The sequence below is a fragment of the Amblyomma maculatum genome, chromosome 3 (assembly GCF_055883805.1).
Source record: "Amblyomma maculatum isolate TAMU_Amacu chromosome 3, ASM5588380v1, whole genome shotgun sequence".
NCBI classification, from domain to species: Eukaryota; Metazoa; Arthropoda; class Arachnida; order Ixodida; family Ixodidae; genus Amblyomma; species Amblyomma maculatum.
Window position 1 is genome coordinate 20,016,948 of NC_139346.1, and position 22,508 is coordinate 20,039,455.

At 46.3% G+C, this 22,508-nt stretch overlaps 1 protein-coding gene across 3 annotated transcripts in view; it reads left to right on the plus strand.

The window, feature by feature from the left end:
- Positions 1-22,508, plus strand: part of LOC146194305 (proline dehydrogenase 1, mitochondrial-like) — a 251,848-nt gene that overhangs the window by 205,352 nt on the left and 23,988 nt on the right. For all 3 annotated transcript variants that reach the window (XR_014705865.1, XM_084597343.1, XM_084597344.1), the window contains exons 5-8: positions 9,391-9,455; positions 9,955-10,136; positions 10,195-10,276; positions 20,022-20,114. Coding sequence is in view for 2 of the 3 variants with exons in the window: in XM_084597343.1 (XP_084453469.1) it covers positions 9,391-9,455; positions 9,955-10,136; positions 10,195-10,276; positions 20,022-20,114 (422 nt within the window). In the remaining variant the exon portion in view is untranslated. The remainder of the gene's footprint in view (positions 1-9,390; positions 9,456-9,954; positions 10,137-10,194; positions 10,277-20,021; positions 20,115-22,508) is intronic.

A 22,508-nucleotide genomic window follows, 5' to 3' on the forward strand; every position in this document is an offset into this window, starting at 1 on the left:
CGCGCCGCAAGGCGATGCGCGATATATTACTTTGACGCCAGCGCGGCTGAGCTAGCTGCCACAATAGAAGAACCAATTCACACGTGAGTTGGGTACCCAATAAAATATGCAGAAGCGCTGCGTGGGAGTAGTACGCGACAAAAAGCAGAAATAATCGCGCCGTCAGCGGCCAGAGCAAAAGCGATCGGCGAGCTGAGCTACAGCTGAGCTACAGCATGATCGCTCACGTCTTCGCGATCTTGCCACAGGTTCTGCATTTCGTGTGCGCGATAAAATTGCTGATGTTGCCATCGGGCAGCGTGGTTGATATTCCCTGCAGATCTAACAGTCTGGCACCGGCTGTAACTCAACTGTCCCAACGGCACGCTTGTGGCCGACGTCTTCTGGATTTTGTTCCTCGCCCGTTTCTTACGGCTTCCAAAGGCTCGTTGCGTGCACGGCTAAAATCTGCTGTTTTCCGGCATCTCGATCGCAAGGAAAAAAAAAAAAAAAACTGCACAAAGCAGTGCATCGAGAAACGCGAGCGCTAACAGCGGCCACGGCGGCGAAAGAAAAACAAAATGACGCGCCGGCGCTGATCACGCCAGCCAATGGGAGACGCGGACCGGCGCGCTTGAAAAGCGCGCCGCACACGTGACAGCTAATCAGAGATCATATACGGCGTTCGGAAAACCTGCACGCGCAGCCAGTCCGCTTGAGCAAAGCCATTTTGAGATAGCGCAGATTGCGCAAAAAGAAAGCAGTTTTAAACCAAGCCTAAGATGGCGGTGATCGGCCGGCTGCAACGCCCGCGGCGCGCGCGGGAATTTTGAACTTAATTTATTTTATCGGGGGGGGGGGGGGGGGGGGGGGCATTTAGTGGCTGCCATGACGTTTGGAAAGCCGATTTTATCGCATTTCCTGACAGAATTCAGCGTTAATAATTTGAGTGCAGGTGCTCGAAAGGGTAAACGTTTCGAAAATGAGTTTTTCTCAAAATCAATTTTTGACCATCTTCGACTGTTTTAAGACTCATGTCTCCCCTTAATTAACTCTATGCCTGTTTAGAATTTTCGCTAAGAGCGTGCTAAGAGAAGAGCATTTTCCCTCGAGATCGGCCGCGACCTAGGATGCCTCGCATCGAGGCACCCTATATACATCCGAATTTTGACCAATCAAAACCGCCGTTTTTTGATACATGGGGCCTATAGGAAATTTTGCAACTGGTAGTATCAGAGAGCTCTGCTGAGGCTGGCATCAGTGCGTTTTTAGTTTTCAATAGACTTGCGACGTTTTTGCCCGCCATTAACATAACAGCCTCTTACTAATGTAAACTGCAGAATATTAATAAAAAGCGTTTTGTTGGGAATTATTCGTCTGTGCTCATTATCATCAGCAGCTACATTTTTTAGCCTGTTCACTCGTCAGGGAATTTGATCTGAAATAATCAGGGAACACCTGGAAAAGTCAGGGATTCTGAAAATAGTGGTTTGTTAGACACCCTGGGTAACCACATCGTAACCAACCGAACATTGTTTACCCGCAAGATTCCAGCAGTTGCTTGCGTTTTTTTTTTTTTTTTTTAAGACTGTTCACAACTGTAATGGCCTTCCTATCGAAGTGGCAACAATCATCTACCTGCAGCGCTTCAGATCTGCCATTTAGGGAGTACATTGATTATGCGAACCACTGTCTTGCTACCCCTGCACGTATGATAGAGACTGTTGAGGTATAAATAAATGCACTAAATGTGTGCTTACCTAACAGTTGGGCACATTCTAGTGTGTGACATGACTGTTTCTTCTGTCATGGAGAATTGTAGGTGTAACATTAAGAGATAGCTAGGAAGCATGCATACAGAGGGACTCAAAGGAATAACTCGAATAGCTGACATTCTAGAAGAACTCAAGAAGAAATGGGCATGGGCATGTAGTGCGAAGAGAGGACAACCGATGGTCGCTTAGGGTAGCAAACTGAATTCCAAGGGAAGAAAAGCGCAGCAGGGGGCGGCAGAAAGTTAGGTGGGTGGATGAGGTTAAGAAGTTCGCAGGGGTCAAGTGGATGCAGCTAGCACAGGACCGAGTTAATAGACCTCTCCTGGCCTACATCACGAATGACTTATTAGAGGAGGGGCGAAGGGTACGGCCGCCACTTGGCCTGGCCTGGTGGGCAAAATGTTTCGTTGGCTGTGGCGTGGTGCAGAAGATACGGTCTCATCTGGTGACATCGTGTTTTCTTCAATGCCATCAAGCTTTCACATGACAGAATGCTATATTCAATTTAAGATGCCCAACGGCATGTGTTTCTTCCATTCTAGAAGTGGCCTAAAATGTGTTTTTCAGCTGTGCAAAGAGCGAAGCGACAAAGCGACAGACGTCATGCCTCGATATTGTACTTGGCAGTAAGCACATTTTTTTCTGGTATACTCATGCGTTCATGTATTATGGGAGAATGCACTTATTAGTTTGCATCTTGTGAAAGAATTGGGCTTGAATGCTGACCGACCGCACTCTCAAAGGCCCGGATGGTATGCAATCAAGGGCAACACATTTAGAGATCCTTGGTCGGCATTGAATTTATTCTAGTTCAGCCATCCATTTTGAAGGCCTCTCATGCCAGCATCATGATCACTCAAGCCGCACGCCTAGACGGAATCGTAATAGTAAAGCGCATTCAAAGGCTGTCATGTCCCAATCGAAAAGTATCATTTAAGTGCAGCTATGAATGCTACACAATGCACATTGTTACTTTCCACACCACCGTACTCATTCGCATGGTATTGCTAGCAGCGGGGAAAATTTACGCTTCCTCGCAACATGCTTTAGGTGACTGAATTAAACGAATAGGCAGAAATAAGTTTTTCCCGCTACAAGATATTTTGTTTGGCCGAATATAACTGTTGTATACTGACAACCTGCCAATCCGGCAGGGGGCGCTTGTTAAACAGCTATTAATAAATGTGTTGCGGCCGACCAAGACAGTCGGGCACCAGCACTGGAACAGCTTACTTGTCGTGTCGTTCCTTCTGGACGTGACAACTGGCGACAAGGATGGGATCCGGTGGCAAATTGGTTTAATGTGCTGCGTGGCAAGCGCGTGCCATTAACAGGTGAAGATGACCACCGGAAAGCTGGAACCGTTCGACGCGGACACAACCGAGTGGGCGGAGTACCAGGAGTGCGCTCAGCTGTACTTCGCTGCCAAAGACGTCACTGAAGAAAGGCAGAAAGCGGTATTTCTGACAACCTGCGGGCCGACAACATATTCGCTGCTGAGAAGTTTTCTTGCACCTACGAAGCCTGCGGATGCGACGCTCACAGCAGTTTTCGCAGTTTTGAGTTCCCACTTCAAGCCGAGAGTGTCCGAAGTCGTCGCAAGTTTCAAATGTTTCTCGAGGCGGAGGCATGGAAGTGAGTCTGTGAATGACTACATTGCGGCACTTAACAAGCTTGTGGATGACTGCAATTTTGGACAGGCGTCGCGTGACCGCATGTTGAGGGATCAGATTGTCTGTGGTATCAATGATACAGGAATGCAGACACGCCTCCTGGAAGCCGCGAATTTAACCTTGGAATCGGCCAAGCAGTTGGTGACTGCCATTGAAGCCGTGAGGAAGGATGCAAACGTGCTGTGCACCCAAGCAGCGTCGACAAGCGAGATAGCGACGGCCAATTTCGTGGAACGACCGCCGAGAAGAGTTGCGGTTGAACGGCAGGGTTGCGTCCGGTGCAGTGGCAAACACTCAGCGACGCGGTGCTGCCACCGCACTAGTGTTTGTTTCAAATGTGGGCAGGAAGGGCACCTTGCAAGAGTCTGCAGCAACCCGAAGGTGGACCAGAGAAATCGGATGAGACCGCGTTCAGTGCACAAAATGGACGAGGTTGCCGAGCCAGAGACGGACGACACGGATGCACCTTACGACATGTGGACGTTACAAGCGGCCGGACCCAAGCCCATGCAGGTCCAAGTCTTCGTTAATGATGTACCACTAGAGATGGAATTGGACACCGGAGCCAGTGTCTCCATCATAGGTGAGGACAAGTTCAACGTCGTGTTTCCCGGAGCACAGCTAGAGCACTCTGATGTCAAGTTGAAAAGTAAGTTACTCAGGGCAGCTCTCGGCAGTTCTGGGGAAAATTACGGCCGTTGCGAAGTTAGGAGCCCGTGAGGCAACGCTGCCACTGTTCGTTGTGAAAGGACCATGTCCGACGTTGTTGGGGAGAGACTGGATGGAAGCGTTCGCGATTACCATAACGAAACCAAAGGAGCTTAAGGCAGTCTGTTCCGTGACAAGCCACGTCAAGGAATTCGTAGACATTTTCTCGGAGTCGCTTGGTACGTTAAAAGGCATACAGGCCAAGATTTCACTGCAGGAAGGGGCAAAACCAAAGTTTTTTAAAGCGAGGCAGGTGCCATTTGCATTTCGAGAGAAAGTAATAGAAGAGCTGCAACGCATGCAGAGGGAAGGCATCATACGCCCTGTCCGGACGTCGAGGTGGGCCGCACCTGTCGTGCCTGTGGTCAAACAAGAAGGCAGGGTAAGTATTTGTGGTGATTTTAAGGTCACCGTTAACCCAGTAACGGTCAACGAAAGCTATCCGATTCCCAGAATTGAAGAACTGTTTGCGAAACTGAGTGGTGGTGTTAAGTTCATTAAGCTTGACCTAAAGGATGCGTATCAACAAGTACAGTTGGAACCAGACTCGCAGGAATTGGTCACAATCAATACGCTGAAAGGGCTTTTCCAATTCACCAGGCTTCCATTTGGCATGGTGTCAGCGCCCGCATTGTTTCAGCGCGAAATGGACAACTTGCTGGGTGATCTGCCGCACATTGCTGTTTACTTCGATGACATTTTGGTGACTGGCCAGACCGATGAGGATCACTGGAAGAATGTGTGCAGTGTCCTTGGACGCCTGCAGGAAGCAGGGCTCTGCCTGAAACTGGCCAAGTGCGAATTCATGAAGGAAACAGTTGAGTACTTGGGCCATGTCATTACAAGCAAAGGCCTGCAGCCAAGCCCTAAGAACATTGAAGCGGTCCTTTTGGCTCCAAAACCATGAGACTGCAAAACGCTTCAAAGCTACATCGGCCTCATTAATTTTTACAGGAAATTCATTCCTCAGCTTTCAACAGTACTTCACCCGCTCAACCACCTGCTGAGTCCAGGCACACCATGGTCTTGGGAGCCAGCTCAGGAAGATGCATTCTGCCAAAGTAAGGCATTACTGGCATCAGCATCGACGTTGGCACATTTCGATCCGGGGAGGGCTACAGTGTTATACTCCGTTTCATACATCAAGTGCAACACTGCCAATGCTACAGTTCTTGTTTGCGCTCTCCGCATCCGCGATGAAAAATAGTGCCTACTCTTGACGAGAGCAAATAATAGTTATTTTTTCTGCAAGTTTAACACGCCTTACATTTGCCATCAACTTCATAAAGAGCACCTTTTTTAAGGAGAAAGGATCGGATTCGGTGAATTTGTATGTTTTTATGTCGTTTGCGTTCGTGTCGCGTTTTCGCTGCCCCGCAACCTTTCCAGCTGTGCCACTAGATGGCGCTGGCTGTGCCCTCTGCGCTGCGCATTTCTTTTTGAGAAAATGGTTCTTCGGTGCGCATTTTTTCTATAAGATCCGCACTGTGAAGATGTTTAAGCACGTGAAGCAAGCTATTGCAAACTTGTATGCTCGGAATACAGTCCGTTTCCTCAAGAACCACTCTACCACAAAACGAGCGTGTAGTGATACGCCTCCATTTTTTTTCTTGCGGACTAATTGCGTAGCTTTTGCTGCGTTGCACCTGATGTATGAAACGGAGTACAGTCACAGATGCGTCGCCCTATGGCGTTGGCGCGGTTCTCACACAGAGGGAAGCAGACGGAGTGGAGCGACCGATAGCTTTTGCGTCGCGAAGCCTGACCTCGGCGGAAAGGAACTACAGTCAGCTGGGCAAAGAGGCACTTGCTGTTGTGTTCGGAGTTACGCGCTTCAAGCAATACCTTGGGGTCGCAAATTTGAAATTGTGACTGATCATAAGCCGCTGCTGGGTCTTTTGGCAGTAGACAAGCCTATACCAGAGTCATGTTCTCCACGTGTCCTCCACTGGGCATTATTCTTATCAGGATACAACTATGTATTGAGGTATAAGCCTGGTGGACAGATTCCTCACGCTGATGGCCTGAGTCGGCTGCCCCTGCCAGTGAGGGAGGCTAATGTTGAATGCCCTCCAGAAGTTTTCATGCTCCAGGGTTGTTATCCAAAAGTGCTATCAGCATCCGTCGTGGCAGCGGCCACTAACAAAGACCCATATTTGGTACAGTTGCGAGAAGCTTTGTGGATGGGTAGAGGGCCTCTCTTGAGAGCCTTGGAAAGCATTTGAAGCTAGGTTCCCAGAATTGAGCGTCCAGAGTAACTGCATTTTATTAGGGAACAGAGTGGTGATTCCTGCATCGCTACAGGCTGAAGTACTGCATCTTCTGCACGAAAGTCATCCCAGAATCTCAAAAATGAAAGCTGTTGCCCGCAGTCATGTTTGGTGGCCGGGACTGGATAGAGACATTACGGCAGCGGTCCAGACATGCCGGGTTTGTTAGGAGAACCAGCGGATGCCTAAGCCAGCGCCTGTTAGGCCATGGCCGTTCCCTGAGAGGCTGTGGTCTCGTTTGCATGTGGATTTCACCGGTCTGGTGCGGAATGTGTATTTGTTCATTGTGGTGGACGCATTTTCGAAATGGATAGAGGTCTATCCGGTGACGACTCCATTCCCAGCAGTGACAATCCAGAGTCTGAGACAGATTTTTTGCAGGTCAGGGCTTGCCAGACGTCGTCGTGTCGGACACCAGCCCGGCGTTTGCGTGTGAGGAGTTCAAGGTGTTTTTACAGAAGAATGGCATCCAACAGGTACTGGTGCCACTGTACCACCCAGCGTCCGCGCAGACCATCAAGCAGAAACTGAAGAAAGCCGGATCGGGAGATATTCGTACACAGCTAGCTAGAATCCTGCTAACATATAGGACCACACCGCACGAGGTAACTGGATGCTGTCCTGCTGAGCTGTTACTGGGCAGGAAGCTGAAAACAGCCCTTGACTTACTTCGACCGGATCTCCGGAAGGCAGTCATGGTGAAGCAGCTAGACGAAAATGTTCGCAGGAACCGGATGTCAGTTAGGGTGACTAACCTGGAGCCAGGAAAACAGGTATTCGTGGGGAATTTCTGACCTGGGCCGAGTTGTGTGCCAGCGGCGGTGGAGTCGGACGAAGGGTTTGCAGCAGTGGTGAGACTTCTGGAGGGCCGCGTGTGGACGAGGCACCACGATCATGTACGAGCAGCACCGCACGCGGTTGTCCCGAGCACTTTGGCTGACAACGTCGTTGCTGGGGAAGAGGATGCGCTGTCACCTGACACTACGACTGCTACTGCTGCTGGAGACATCGCCTCAGGCCATTCTGAGGAGAATGCGAACTCACCGCATGAGTCTTCCTGTGCGAACGCTGGCGTCTTGGGGTGTACCGGAACAACACAGCCAACGCAGCGGACACCCCTTCGTCGCAGCACCCGAACCCGGAGGGCTGTGGTGCGATATTCGCCTCAGACTTTTTTTTTGTTGTGGTTCGTTCTGTTCATGAACTTTTATTGTGCATGTCCCTTTCCTGTAAAGACGGGAGGGATGTTGTATACTGACAACCTGCCAATCCGGCAGGGGGCATTTGTTAAACAGCTATTAATATATATGTTGCGGCCGGCCAAGACAGTCGGGCGCCAGCACTGGAACAGCTGACTTGTCGTGTCATTCCTTGTGGACGTGACATAACACAAGCTAAAAAAGTCTGTACTTGGGCGGCAAATCACCCAGCCAAGCACGAAGCTCGTGCGTATGCTACTGTTTTCACTCACAACTGCCCAGGCTTCGTGAGGCTCAGCAGTCGCTTTTGTGAAGGACATTTAAAAAAACAACAAGGCCTGTAATAGGTCTACATTGACCCCTTTTACAGCATGCTTACGTCCTATGCGTTTGAAGTGTTCGGTAGGACTTGAAATCGTCCACAATGGGCCATGCCATTTCATGGACATAAAACTAATTGCATGCTTGCTGAGACTGTCATCTTTTTCAAGGTACATAGTTCCTCGAGCTCATATAACTTCTTTTGCATACAATTTCAGTTGTAAGTTAGCGCTCGTCCTGTGTCTCTCTCTTGCGCTAAGCCTCCCTGTAACTATAGTGCTGCATATTGTGCCAGGTCTGAATATGGCTAACGCACAATTTGAAGCAAAAACTGCATCCACGAAGCTTCTTGCAGCAGGGAGACCCGACTGGAAAGGCCGCATTTGCCCACCAAGCCGGTTTTCCCTCAGCGCGCCCCTCCTTGTCACCCTGACATCACATTGGTTGCAAACAGGGAGAGATTTATTGGAGGAAGATGGAAGAGGCATATGATGATTATGATTTATCATGGATCATGTGGACTTCAAAGCCCCCTTAACTGTCCACATAGGGAGCTTCACAACTAAGCAACTTGAACAGGTGCAAGAAATGAACAAAAAAACAACGCAAAAAAATGTTCAAACATCTGCTATTGTGGCAATGTGAATTTTACCAATGGCTGACAGAGTGGCCTTGATGCAGTGGTGTCCTCGGTAGCACCCCAGATAAGACCCTCTTGCTGAAAGCACAGCTGAGTCATGCGGTGGGGGCATGCATCACTTATGGCCTTCACCTTCATGACCACCTTCATCACCTTATCACCTTCATGACCAGCACAGCAAGGTAAAGAGGTGGGAGAGAGCACGAATGCTGCCAATGACATGGTTTCGCTGAACAAAGCTGTTGCTCATCCTGGCTGGGTAAGACGCAGAAAGAGCTCTTTGCTGCTTTTTCTTCTTTCAGCGTGAGAGTCATGGCCGGGTCAGTCTCCAAGCGGTCATTTTTTTGTTTTTCTAGTAAATAAAAAGTGTATTAGTGGAGAAGGAAAGAAGCTTATAATTGCCAATATCTGCAGTGCTAATGAAGCTAGGTCAGAAATTACTGCAGTGGAGTGACAAGTAAGGGAATACCTATCACTCGTATGCTTTATCTAACCTCATCTAATGGCCTAACAAATTAGTAATATTTTATGGCGACGTCGATAGTTGGAAGCTTTCAGTGCCACTTGACGTGTTCTATTCCTGCACTATGGGGCACATTGTTGTCTGGGGGTGCTGGTAGTGTAGTAGAAAAAAAGCACCCGTACCTTTGCCTGTGGTGCCACAGCGCTGCTCGGCTCAGTGTTTGCTGTTGGTTATTCAGTTTTTCTTTTGTTGGAATGAGCGGCACAGTGTCTGCTCACGAGCACACGCATAATTTTCATCTGGCCTCTTCCTGGCTCAGTCAGAGCCTTCTGCTTTGCCGTAATGGGTGAACCCTGTCGCAGGTGCCACCGAGGGTACTGGCCTGGCAGCCATCAAGCTAACTGCCCTGGGAAGGCCACAGCTTCTGGTGAGTAGTGGTGGCCTAATCTGAACACATTGGGCAGGAAGGAATTCATCATTTTGCTTTCAGGGGTCCTTGTCATTTGTATGTTTTTACTTTTTATTTCATACCCTTTTTTCGTATGTCTCTGGAGAGAGTAAAGTCAAAAGGAGTGTGAAGGGCAGCAAGGGATGCTTACTGCATTCGAGTGTGACCCCGAGGCATTGCGACCAAGGGTCCAGTCGAGAGTTCTGAGCTGTGGCTAGGCTGAGGCAGCCGATCCAACTTTGCTCAACCTTGTGTACACAAACTTCTCTTAGCTCTTGTCAAGTCTCATCATCATTTTCCGGGAGGAACCATACCTAAAATTCACTGTGACAAAGCAAGAACGAACATGGCTGTTTTGCTGTTCACAAACAAGCAAGCAAATGATTTCAGAGATGTCATTTTGCATATAAGGAACACATTCTCAGAAGTTCCTTCGTGCACTCTCATTCAGGTGAACACTTGTAATGGTGCTGTGCAGATGCAGCTGAGCGAGGTAGTGGTGCACACGAGGCAGTTCTTCCAGGAGGTAACTGGTGCAGAGCAGGCCATGGCGCTCTCCTCAGTCAGCCCCTCGGCCATTCGCCAGAAGTTGCAGGTGTCACCTGCCGACCAGGACGCTTTCCGCAGGTGGCTCGAGCGCATGGACTACGATCGCAAAGGGTACGATGGCGGCTGCAGCAGATTGGTCTGCAGTGCAGCTAAAAACCCTCTCTTCCAGGCTGATGAACATCTTCTCCTGGAGTGGCTTGGTAGACACCAACTACTTCATCTCGGATTTGTTCAAGGTTCCCAACCTTAAGGTGAGGGGGCATATCTTGGTGTAATAATAATAATAATAATAATAATAATATGTGTCCCATAAAGAATACAAGACACTGGAGGCCTGCAGAAAAAGCTGTCATAAAAGACAGCTTGACGAGCCACAGGCCCCTGTGCACTGAACAGCGTCACAACGGCATTGTTTAAAGGGAAAAAGTATGATACATGCTCACAATCGAAATGCACTCTGATGTAGCATACGAAACGCTTCATTCAATAAAGCAAAAATAGCTGCTCATGCAGGAAGAAATACACTCTCGGCAAAAAGAAATAAATGTAGTTTCACTTATCCAGCAAAAATCATAAAAATACGTGCAATAATGGTGAGGTAAAAGAATGGAAATACCTTGATTTGAAGAAAGGAAAAAAAAGAAACATGGAAACATTTCATTAACAAGGCACACTATTACAAATAATGGGGCTGGTAAACTTGGGCGAGAAAGGGAAAAAAAGTGCCTAGCGTTTTTTTTAAAATACTGTCCAAGTTCTTTGAACAGGGTGTATTCAAGCTGTACATGTTCTTGGCGTAATCTGTTTAGTAACCTGGGTAAGTTGTTCTGGAGTTCTGAAAGGACTTTTTGCTGGGCCAGTTGGTGCAACATTTTAAAAATGGACGAAGCGCTAACAACACATTTACATGAAAAGGGACACGGACAAGTGCTTTACTGTGTCCCCTTTCATGTGAATGTGTTGTTAGTGCTTCGTCCATTTTTAAAATGTTGTTCTGAAAGTTCTCACTTTCCAAGGGTTAGTGTTGTGTGTTTGGGGGTGGTAGTATTTTCCTTTAAATTGGCTAAACGTTCTGAAAAATATCTCTTTATTTTTTCATATTTAGTGCTTTGCATAAGATATAGTCTAACAGTTTGATAGCCGGGATAACATTGTATTTGTCAAAAAGGTGCTGTGTGTGAGAATAAAAGGGCAGAGCTTGTAGTACTCGGCGAAAAATTTTCTGCAGCTTGTGAAGTTACCATGTGTTGTGGTACCCCAGATTAAATGGCAATAGTTCAATCTAAGGAACTAACATTGCAATTTTTGGTGGAAGTATGGGATGATCTCTGTATACCAACCCAATTACCAATTGTAAAAGCTTAATTGCCAGGTTACCTACATGGGCATCCGATGACATATTTTCTTGGAAAATAGTGCCTAGTGTCTCAACTGTGGAAGTTACTTTCATGGGTGTACCATTTAATGCGATAGATCTGCTGATTGTTTTTTTTTTAGTTCTAAATATTGCAACTTTTGTTTTATACTAATTTTTCTACGCGTCCATTCGTCTAAGTTTGCTTGTTGTGTCTGGTGATGTCGAACTCAATCCCGGACCTGACAGAAATAGCGCAGGTGCCTCGCTTGAATCAATTGCCTTTCATTGCGCGTAGATGCATTGGAAAAAGTAAAAAATCCGAAGTCAAGCAGTGTAGACTCAGATTCTGTGGAAGAACAGAGTGCTAGTTAAATGGCTAAACGACAAATGCGGTAGCGCGGGAAACCATCTTCGCCGATCTAACCTGGTGTTTTTTGGAATTCCTGATGCCAGTGACGAAACATGGACACAATCTGAATCATATGTAATTATTGTGCGCTCAAAGGAACTAGACATAACTATCAGTGAGAGTGCGCTTGAACGCGCTCACAGAGTGGGCCGTTTCAAGCCCGAAAAGAACCGCCCTATTATCGCCAGATTTGCTAGCTTTAAAGACAAGACAAAAATTTTCTCCTCTACCCAAAAGCTAAAAAATTTATACTACTCAAGAGTAAAAATTTAAACCAAATTGACACGCAAGTGTTTTGACAAATAGAATATCTCTTTTTTCATGAAAGCTATTGAGGGTGTGCTCACACGCTTATTCCCTGCCTTATCAATACAAAATGCCTCAAATATCTCGCAATGCAAGGCCACCTAAGCGGTGGCCTTGTGGTAGAGCATCTGCCTTGCATTCGGGAGGTACCGGTTTTGATCCCTGGTGGCGCCAGTTACCCACCGGTTTTTCAATGGGTACAAGCTTTCCCCGGGTTTGGTGCTCGGCTCTTCTGGGTGAAATGCTTGGAACAAGGGGTCGCGGCCCAAATAGTTGCACCGATGTGGCAGTGATCGGTTCCGCCATCGGACAACAATAAGTCCTCCTCGCTCGGAAAAATCCCATTCAAATCCAAGCCTCGGGAAGGAGCAGCAGTTTACATTAGGTAGCAAAGCACTGGAAGTAGTAGGCGAATATGTCTACTTAGGACAGGTAGTAACCGCAGATCTGGACCATGAAAAGGAAATAACAAGAAGAATACGATTGGGATGGAGCGCATTTGGCAAGCACTCGCAGATTATGACTAGCAGCTTACCGGTATCACTCAAGAGGAAAGTATACAACAGTTGCATCTTATCTGTACTCACCAATGGGACTGAAATGTGGAGGCTAACCAAGAGGGTTCTACTTAAGTTAAGGACAACCCAGAGGGCTATGGAACAAAAAATGGTAGGGGTAACATTAAGAGATAGGAAGCGTGCAGAGTGGGTCAGAGAAATAACTCAAGTTACCGACATTCGAGCGGAAATTAAGAAGAAAAAATGGGCATGGGCAGGACATGTAGTGCGAAGAGAGGATAACCGATGGTCGCTTAGGGTAACAAACTGGATTCCAAGGGAAGGAAAGCGTAGCAGGGGGTGGCAGAAAGTTAGGTGGGTGGATGAGGTTAAGAAATTCGCAGGGGTCAAGTGGATGCAGCTAGCAAAGAACTGGGTTAATTGGACAAATATGGGAGAGGTCTTTGCCCTGCAGTGAGTATAGTCAGGCGGATGATGATGATGATGATTATTGTAAATCCTGGAAAGCTTGTTGCTCCCTGGTTGTTATAAATTCACCATATAAGGCATTCTATTTTTGTATTCGAGCAGATAGCTCAGCGGAAATCCATGTTTTTTGTATTTTTTATTCTTGTTTAACATATTTCAATGGAAAACTAGCCTCATATATTCTTTTAAATGAAGTAAAGAAAGCTTAGCTTCATAAGCATCATTAGGGTCTCCAGTTTGAAATAGAGTATACCAAGAAGTATTCTATTACGAAAGGTAGAAAGACTGTATTGTGTTATTGGCTGAGTAAAATGTGCGGACTGAGGCTCCTTATTCCACTGATGCCCCTTAGGACATTAAAATATTTGCAGATGGTCACTTAGATCTGAGACTCCAGCTTTAATCAAATCAGGAATTATATTTGTAATGAATACGTCAGTTAGAGGTGACAAGTTCTCGGTCACTCTTGTAGGAAGATTGGTAGTATTGCAGCACGCATTACTTTTTAATAGCATATCTAACCTAAGTTTTGCAGAATCATTTTTCATCATGTTAATATTGATGGCAATGCCAAAGATAAGTGTAATTTGTTATCATTGATGAAGGAAAGGAAATGTTATAAATATTCCAGAAAATGCACGACAGAGCCATTAGGCGGTGATAGCAAACAGAAAACATAGTGTTATTACGTTTTACTGGCAGGATTTCATAGTCCTGTATTACCGTCGAAAACTCACTAACTATTTCGCAGGTTTTCTAGTTAGGAGCACACCCCACCACCTCATCTGATGGCCAATTCAGATAGAAAGTATTGTAAGATGGAAGCCGGAAAATATTCACGTTATCAGTGCACCATGTCTTTGTCAGCGTAATGACATAAAATGATTGGTTGGTTTGTTTGAAGAGTCTTAAGTCATTTTCCTTGTTAACAAAAGAATGTGTGTTGAGGTGAAACACTTGAAAGCCCTGAGAAATGTTGACCCTTAACTGACTGGTAAAAGTGTGCGGTAGCACATAGAACATATTGGGTACAATTACCATTTAGTTCTTTCTAGTCAGCTGAAACCTTACTTGAGTTTATCGTGGTGACTGGAGTTTGAAATGACCACCGCAATCGCTCGGACAGTTTTCTGCAATAGAACCCTGTTATTGCTGTGCCATATGTATTTGTAGTTATTAGTCCAAAGCCTTGTTCCAATCAGCAAAGCGCGTGTCCTTTTAGTCAAGTTCTCAGACACAAAAATGCTGTTGCTTTTGCTGGCCAGTTCTTCCCTCTTTTGCCACCATTATCCCTGACCACCTGGTGCGCAAAAAGGCAGATTATTCCTGGTGTCTTATCTGCCTTTTATGGGTGGCCACCACATTTGTTTCCAGAAGCTGCGGCAAAATGTTCAGCGCTGTCATGGAGGAAGTTTTCGTTTTGTGTGATGCCATGAAATTCAAGGTCAAGCTGTTGTTGTGGTAACTAGCGTCGCCGAGGTGTTGTGTTCGTAACCAGCGGCATGGAGTGGACATCCAGGTGGAGTGCAGAAGGCAGACTGGATGGGAGCGTTGACTGGACTGGACGCGGTGTCTCATGCGGTGTCTGGTGCTCTGTGTTCCGTGTGCTTATGTTAGGGCTAGGGCTGGTTGGACAACCGCCATGCTGACTGCATGTCAGTTCAGTTCAGTTCTGTCGTTCAGTCGTGTCCGACTCTTTGTCACCCTATGGACCATATCACGCCATGCTTTCCGGTCTCTCACTATCTTCCTAACATCACATAACTCCATCTGCAGCGCCTTGAGGATGCCATCTAACCATCGCGTTCGCTGCCTACCCCTTCTCCAGTGACCCTCAATCTTTCCCAACATCAAATCTTTCTCCAGCGACTCCTCTCTTCTCATCAGATGACCAAAGTAGCTGAGCTTTAACTTTAGAATTTGACCCTCCAATGAGCAGCCAGGGTTTATGGTCGACAATATCGACTGATTTGATCTTCTGGCCACTCGAGGAACTCTCAAGAGTCTCTGCCAGCACCACAATTCAAACGCGTCAATTCTTCGGCGGTCAGCCTTCTTCATAGTCCAACTCTCGCATCCATACATCACATCTGGAAGGACCATAGCACGAGCTATACGGATTTTGGTTGGCAGTGTAATGTCTGCTCTTTACTAGGCGGTCAAGGCTAGCCATGGCTCTCTTTCCCAGAAGCAGGCGTCTCCTAATTTCATGGCTGCAGTCTCCTTCCGGGGTAATCTTGGAGCCCAAGAAGAGAAAAACTGTCACAGCTTCCACTTCTTGTCCCTTGATGCTCCAGGACTTGATAGGGCAAGACGCCATGATCTTTGTCTTTTTAATGTTCAGTTTAAGCCCAAACTTCTCACTCTCTTCTTGCACGCACATCAGAAGTCTCTTGAGTTCCACTTCACTTTCTGCCATTAAAGTGGTATCATCCGCATATCTAAGGTTGTTGATACGTTTTCCAGCAATCTTCACTCCAGCTGAAGACTCGTCCAGACCGGCCTTCCTCATGATGCACTCAGCATATAAGTTAAATAGGCAGGGCGACAGTATGCAGCCTTGTCTCACTCCTTTCTCAATCGGAAACCAATCAGTAAGACCATGCCCAGTTCTGACTGTGGCCTCTTGTCCTTCATACAGGTTCCTGAGGAGACAGATGAGGTGAATTGGAACTCCCATCTCTTGGAGAGCTTGCCACAATCTGCTGTGATCTACGCAGTCAAACGCTTATGCATAATCAATAAAGCAGAAGCAGATGGGTTTCTGGAACTCTCTTGCTTTTTCCATGATCCAGTGAAGGTTGGCAATCTGGTCTCTAGTTCCGTTAACACCTGTAACACAGCTTTCTGCTTTGCCATTCCAGATTGCCTACCTTCAGTTGCAAAATTTCACGGTTTTGGGCTTTAGTTCGAAGGGAACAAAATGTAGTGCACCAAGACAAGGGCAAAAAAAGGAGTCCAAGTATCTACCCTTCTGGCTTTAATTCCTTTACTTCACTTTCATTTTTTTTTTTTCTATTCGTGTTAATAGTTGTTCATAGTTGTTCAGTTGTTCAGTCATGGATTGGGCAGAGCCTTCAAGGCTTTCAACTGTTTCTTTGAGGAGTAGAAGATATTCCAGTTTTTTGTTGATGGATTGCAGCATGGCTCGAATATTCTGTGCATATGAGTCATTATCAGGCAGTGGAGCACGACCCTTTGCAAGCTATGCAGTGCCACGCACTGCTCTCCCTTTATTGTGGCATCAAAAATTCCTGCACTGCAATCTATTTCTGCACCAAGTTCTTCCAGCTGCATTCCACACTCCTCTAGATGCACTTTGGCTGCAGCCATAATAGAAATGGGGACAGGTATTAACCTGCAATGCCAGAGAATTACTGCTGCTGACAGTGTGAGTAGTCGCTGGGCTTGCTGTATAGCTTGACCGACGAGTGGGCACTGTTGGAAGCGATGCCGCGAACGTAGGCTCTGCTTTGCAGCGATCAACGCACGATTTCCCTAGTTGATGGTAAGCGAAGGCTCAGCTCGGTCGCAGCATATCTGCCAGAGTGCTTAACACAGTGCTTGTTTAGTTCCTGTTTAGGACTTATTGCTAGCTTTGTCCACCGTGAATGCTAGGCTTCTTCTTTTACATCGCCAGGGTGCAACATGATGTTTTCTGCCCAGCATATCCTAACAAAAAAAGAACAGTTTTTGTGTGAATGGAAAGCGGCACAAATAAATGCACTCATTTCCATCGGTTTCTTGCAGCAGTGGATTATCGCTCTGTTTTTAACTCAGAGGGAGCTTTTTCTTGAGCAAAGTAGAGTTCTGGGCTAGTTGGTTCTGGGACATGATTACTGGGAGGCTTAGTGCGGAACAGACAAGGACAAGAGAGGCACACAGGACGAGCGCTAACTTACAACTGAAAATTGGAAGGGGAAAGTGTACGAACTCGAGGAAAAATATGTGTGCATGCTCTAAAAGTGCTGAATTCCTTCCTTCTGAATTCCTTCCTGCATTTCTTCTTTCTAAAAACCAACAATTAGCAGCAAACATCATTTGGCCTGGGGATATGTGCTACCATTTAGTTTGCATTCTGAGATAAATTGAAGCCAAAATCATTATTTGCACCTTGATACTCCATCTCTTTCTTTTTAAACAACGTTACCTGTTACAAAATCATTTACAATTTCCTCTGGTGGTTTTCGCCTTGAGGTTGCATTTTGAGACCCTTTGGAGCCCACATCTTGTCATGTGAATTTGATTCATATTCGATTCAGCAGTAGAAGTAAACTATTCGTTCCTGATTCAGTTAAGAAAAATACATACCCCTTATAGAAGTAATCTCCTGGGAGAACTTGAGAATGGCATTTGGATGATACTACAGTCAAGCTCACATGAAACGCTTACAACGAACCAGACTTGTATGAATATACATTATTTTGAATGGCGCATAATTGCATATGTAACGAACATCTCTGAGCTCTGCAGATCAGTTACAGTGAAAGTTACGGCCTAAAACCCCTTTGCGCACCTGATCTTTTTACCCAACTTCCTTGCAAGCGAGCTATCTGTTTTGTGCCCCTTCTCAAAGGGCTACCCTTTCCCTCCCAGCACGTGCTGCCCATGGGTATTGGCGCGAGATCGCTCTTCTGCTCCCCTCACCTGCCTCTCCTCGGTCCTCCCCTCACCCTTTCTTGCAACTCCGTCGCCTTGCACTGGCTTCAAGTCCAGAAGTTTCCTTTTATGGCCGTAACGGGCTATGGTTTAGACACTTTCTTGCTTCATTGCTGCACATGCACTTCTGTTCCATCAATTGCGGCCCTTTGTTCTCTTTTTCGGTGGGTATGATGCAAGCATTTCGTTTTAGTCTGGCACGAGTCGCTCGAGTTCTCTTCGGGATAACGGACGCGAATGCCTGCAGCAGTCACAAAATGTAAAGCAATGAGCTCATCACTATTGACTGCTACCTCGAAGGCAGCCTGGATGGAGGTGACACGCATAACTGTATCCATGAGGTCGACGCAGTTCCTGATCCGAAGATTATCATTTCGGTGGCGGTGTGTGGCAGCGTGACGTTGACTCTGGTAGACATGGGTTGGGATGAATTTTTTTTCTCGTGGTGAAGACTCTGATATTGCGGAACTGTGCGAAGATGAGGGCATTGTGAAGTGCAGGCCGAGAGGGACGTGGAAGGACAGGTTGACGATGGAACTTTGGAACCAGCACCCATAAGCACGCCGGTAGCAATTCTCCACATAAAGGGTCCATGCTTCTGCTTTAAATAGAATGGAGACTGCCTTCATCGAATCTGCACCACAAAAACTACCCTGACTTCTTTGGATGCCGTGTGATGCTTAGTTTCGTTACAAGCGGGCTCGACTGTATCTGATTTGTGCTTACCAAACGTATTGTAATACTTAAGGACCTACGTCTTTATATTTAGTTTTCCTCGTCATAAGTAGTGCTTATGACAATGTAAATGCTGTAAAAGCTTGGCGATACTAATTCGTTCGATACGAATTGTGGCATATGATTTCCTAACATTTGGGGTCACTTTCAGCTGGCTTTTGGCGCTGTGTGCCGTCATCTGTCATGTAGTGTTGGAGCGCAGCAGCACGTGAGACTGGTGATGACGGCATGCCACTTTGACAGCTCTGGCTTGACGACGGAGTAAACAAGTGTGCTTGGTGGCACGCGCCCTCTCTCACATAAAGGGAGCTTATACTCTCATGCAAACTCTCTTCTCTTCATTTTTTTTTTTTTTTCAAAAACCTTTTGGGGTGCTTAGATTCACGAAATCTTCGTACCTGCATTGCCTGTCAGCAGTGCAACGATTGTCCACACCCTGTGCAACCGGCCCCTTACAACCACTCCCATGTATGGAACGTCCTCTCGATTGCATTGGCGTCATTAAGTTACAGAGGCCGAGTCTTCCTTTCCAATGCCGTAGAAGCTCTGCTTGCCAAATTTTGCACCATACATCAGACCACCACAGCCCACCACTCTCAAACTAACTGGCTGACTTGAGTCATACTGGCAGAGACATGTTGACTGTGTATGTCACAGCTGATCACACCAATTGGGATACTGTCCTTCCTTTTATGACATACCACTGTCTTTTCCCCTTTCTTCTATGTGTGCGAGGCATTGTGAATAATGTGCAACATCTTTACCTTGTAGTACTGAAATGGATGGTAATGGTGGAATTGCTGCTTAACCGTTGCAGAAGCTAGAACAGGACTATTTTTGTGTCATTTATGCAGTTTCACTTTGACAGTCCCTTCCTAAGGTTGCCTTAGATGCAGTGGAAAGACCTGCATTCATCAGCCTAGAGTTGGTAAATGCTGTGAACTAGCCAAAAGTGCAGTTAGCAACTTCATGTCTAAATTCACAGACCACTGCTAAACTCACAACCACCATATTTATTCCATAATTCATCATCATCATCATCAGCTTGACTATACCCACTGCACGGCGAAGGCCTCTCCCATATTTCTCCACTTAACCCGGTTCTGTGCTAGCTTCATCCACTTGACCCCTGCGAACTTCTTAACCTCATCCACACACCTAACTTTCTGCCACCCCCTGCTACGCTTTCCTTCCCTTGGAATCCAGTTTGTTACCCTAAGCGACCATCAGTTATCCTCTCTTCGCACTACGTGTCCTGCCCATGTCCATTTCTTCTTCTTAATTTCCACTAGAATGTCGGTAACTTGTCGGTAACAGAATTACCATAGTCTCAACATGTTCTCCTAAACTAGCATTTTCTTTACCATGACCATTACATGTTCTAAGTAAGTTGCCAGTCAAGTGTGAGATCCATACTGGAAATACTGGCATTCTTTAGTTAAAACTGGACTTTCTAATTTTATCAATGTATGTTTTGGTCTATGTTTGGTTATGCAATGCATGAAGGGTGCACTACAGACAGTGTTTTCCGCCTCGTGTTGCAGACTGGGCGTATGGAGCCGATAATCTCAGCTCTGACCGAGGAAGAAGAGGAGATGTTCCGCAACATGATGCGCCGGGTGCACACCATCGCCCGGGTGAGTGGTACTGCTTCAGGGACTCCAGAGCCCCACGGTTCCCTCTGGCCTGATCTGATTGAGCTTAGAACTGAAGAACCCCAGCTGCGAGATACAAGTAATGCAAAACAGGTTGACTCATCTTAAGTTCTTCTTAGCTTTAAGGGCCCATGAAAGGCTACTTACGAAAACTAAAAAATGTGCATGAGTTATAGGCCTCCCATTAATTGTCACCACAACACAAAAATTGTTAAGCTACCTTTATTAGCAATCAAGATATGGGCGATCGAATATGATGCTCCTCCTCTCCCTCCTCATGTGATCCCACAGCAGGGCGCAAGTAAAAAAGAAAACCGCCCGTATAACTTAGGAGCATTCAGTGACCAGGTGTGTCGAGCTACCCTATGTGACACTGCATGGGAGGTTTACGCGCGGAGGTTTGCTGCCCTAATCAGTCACGGGCAGTCGCTAGGAGCCCTTTTGAAAAATTATTTGTAAATCATGTGCCCCACGCAAAGCTTTCATATTTGACCCGAATACTCATAAGGACCACTGCTATGGATTTCTTGCATTCGAATATTACCACAGGGGCCCTTTAATGTGAATCATTATGTTTCAACAGTTAACGCAACACATCCAAACCAAACATGTCAACCACTGTGAAATGAACAGACTATGCACGAATCAATGTTACCAGCTTCAGTTTAAAAACTCCGGAGCGCTGTGCGGCCAGTGACACCGCAGTCAAACCAGGCTTTGGCGCACCGGCAGCTGCAAGTGTTTGGGCACAGTTAGAAGCGTTGACTTGCCGTGCGAGCTAATAGTATGAATTTAGTATTTCTTTGATTTTTTTTCATTCTCACAGTTCGCATAGTTGAGTTACAGATTATATTAAATGGATCGGAAATTGCCACTGCGCCTAATAATGATAGGAAAAAGAATAGGAAACGACTAACTTTATTATCCCTGCCCAAGAGCTTATTTTGAAAGAGTGTCATTGTGTAAGAGGAGTTCCCTTCATGCTTGTAGACCCCTCTCTGAGAGTCAGAGTCAGTCAGTGAGCGGCTAAAGCGCACGCTTAAAGACCCAGTCTGAGCGGGCCAGACCTATTACTTTCCGAAAGTTCTAAAACAAGACAATGCAGGTTGAGAGAAAAATAAAGACATGCCGCATTGTCGATTTTTGCCCTCACTTAAACTCTTTGCAGCAAAAAGCAACTGCTTGCCTGACAGCATGCGCTTTCAGTAGAAAATGTTGGGCATTGACCAGGCAGTCTCTTTCCTGGGTGCATTTTTTTGCCTGGTTCATCCTATCCTTAAGCATGTGATTTGCTATGGCAGCACACATGTGCAAGTCTGTGTGTGCGTTCCTCATGTGCACATGTATGTTTTCTGCATTTTGAAGTGTGTGGTTGTGAGCGGCTCCAAGAAAAATACCTTGTGGGCTGGAGACTGCAAAAGGGAAGCCACGTGTATTGCTCGAATGTGCAAGTGCACACAGGAGAGATTTACTAGGTTGCCAGACAGTTTGCTTTGCCCATATAGTTGAACCCGGGTATATCGAACTCGAAGGAGATCGCGAAATAGTTCGATATATTGATAATTTGATATACAGAAATCGGCTTGAGATACCACTTACCATCGTGAAAAATGATCCCGTATTTGTCGCATAATCAACACACTCGCATAATGAACTCACTCTCCACTTTTGCCCCCGAGAATTTGAAAAAAAGCGCTGGGCGGTGGCGCATCCCTCCGTTTCGGCTGTCGCATCTACAACTCATTTATTGGCAGCACACCAAGATGCCGCGCAGCGATAACATTGCAGCATGTTTATCTTTTGACTATAGTTTTGATGCTAGTTCCTGCGGTGGCAGGGAGCGAACTTGGCACAGTGCTCGTGATGGCTTGATTACACAAGACTGGTTCAATTTATCACACCGTGCTGGGGCGGGCAGAGTACACTGTCACAAAATCATTGGAAAGCGTGATAGCTGCAAATGCTCATTGAAGCGAACAATGCTAAAAGCCGGTGTCATGATTGCAGCTGACAGCGTGCTTTTATTGATTCATAGGTGCAAGGACGGACGACTCTCGCAGAAAAAAAAAATAATAAAAATTGCTGCTTCTTAACATCCGCAGACTCCATAGCTTACGCTACGTCACACGTTCATCATGACGACAAAGATGGACGACTCTTTGGACATTGTCCAATACCACATGATGAGTTTTGCTTCTGTTAGAGATTGTACTGAAGGCTCGGAGGCGGTGGCCTTTCAGAACATAGTTGGCATTCCAATAGACAATTTTTTTTAATCTTTTCTTTATGGCAGTCAGTTTTATCTGCAGCGCAAAGGAATTTGCGTTGGTTTATGTGTAGCACCTATATTATGCTATATATTTTCATCTTTTATTG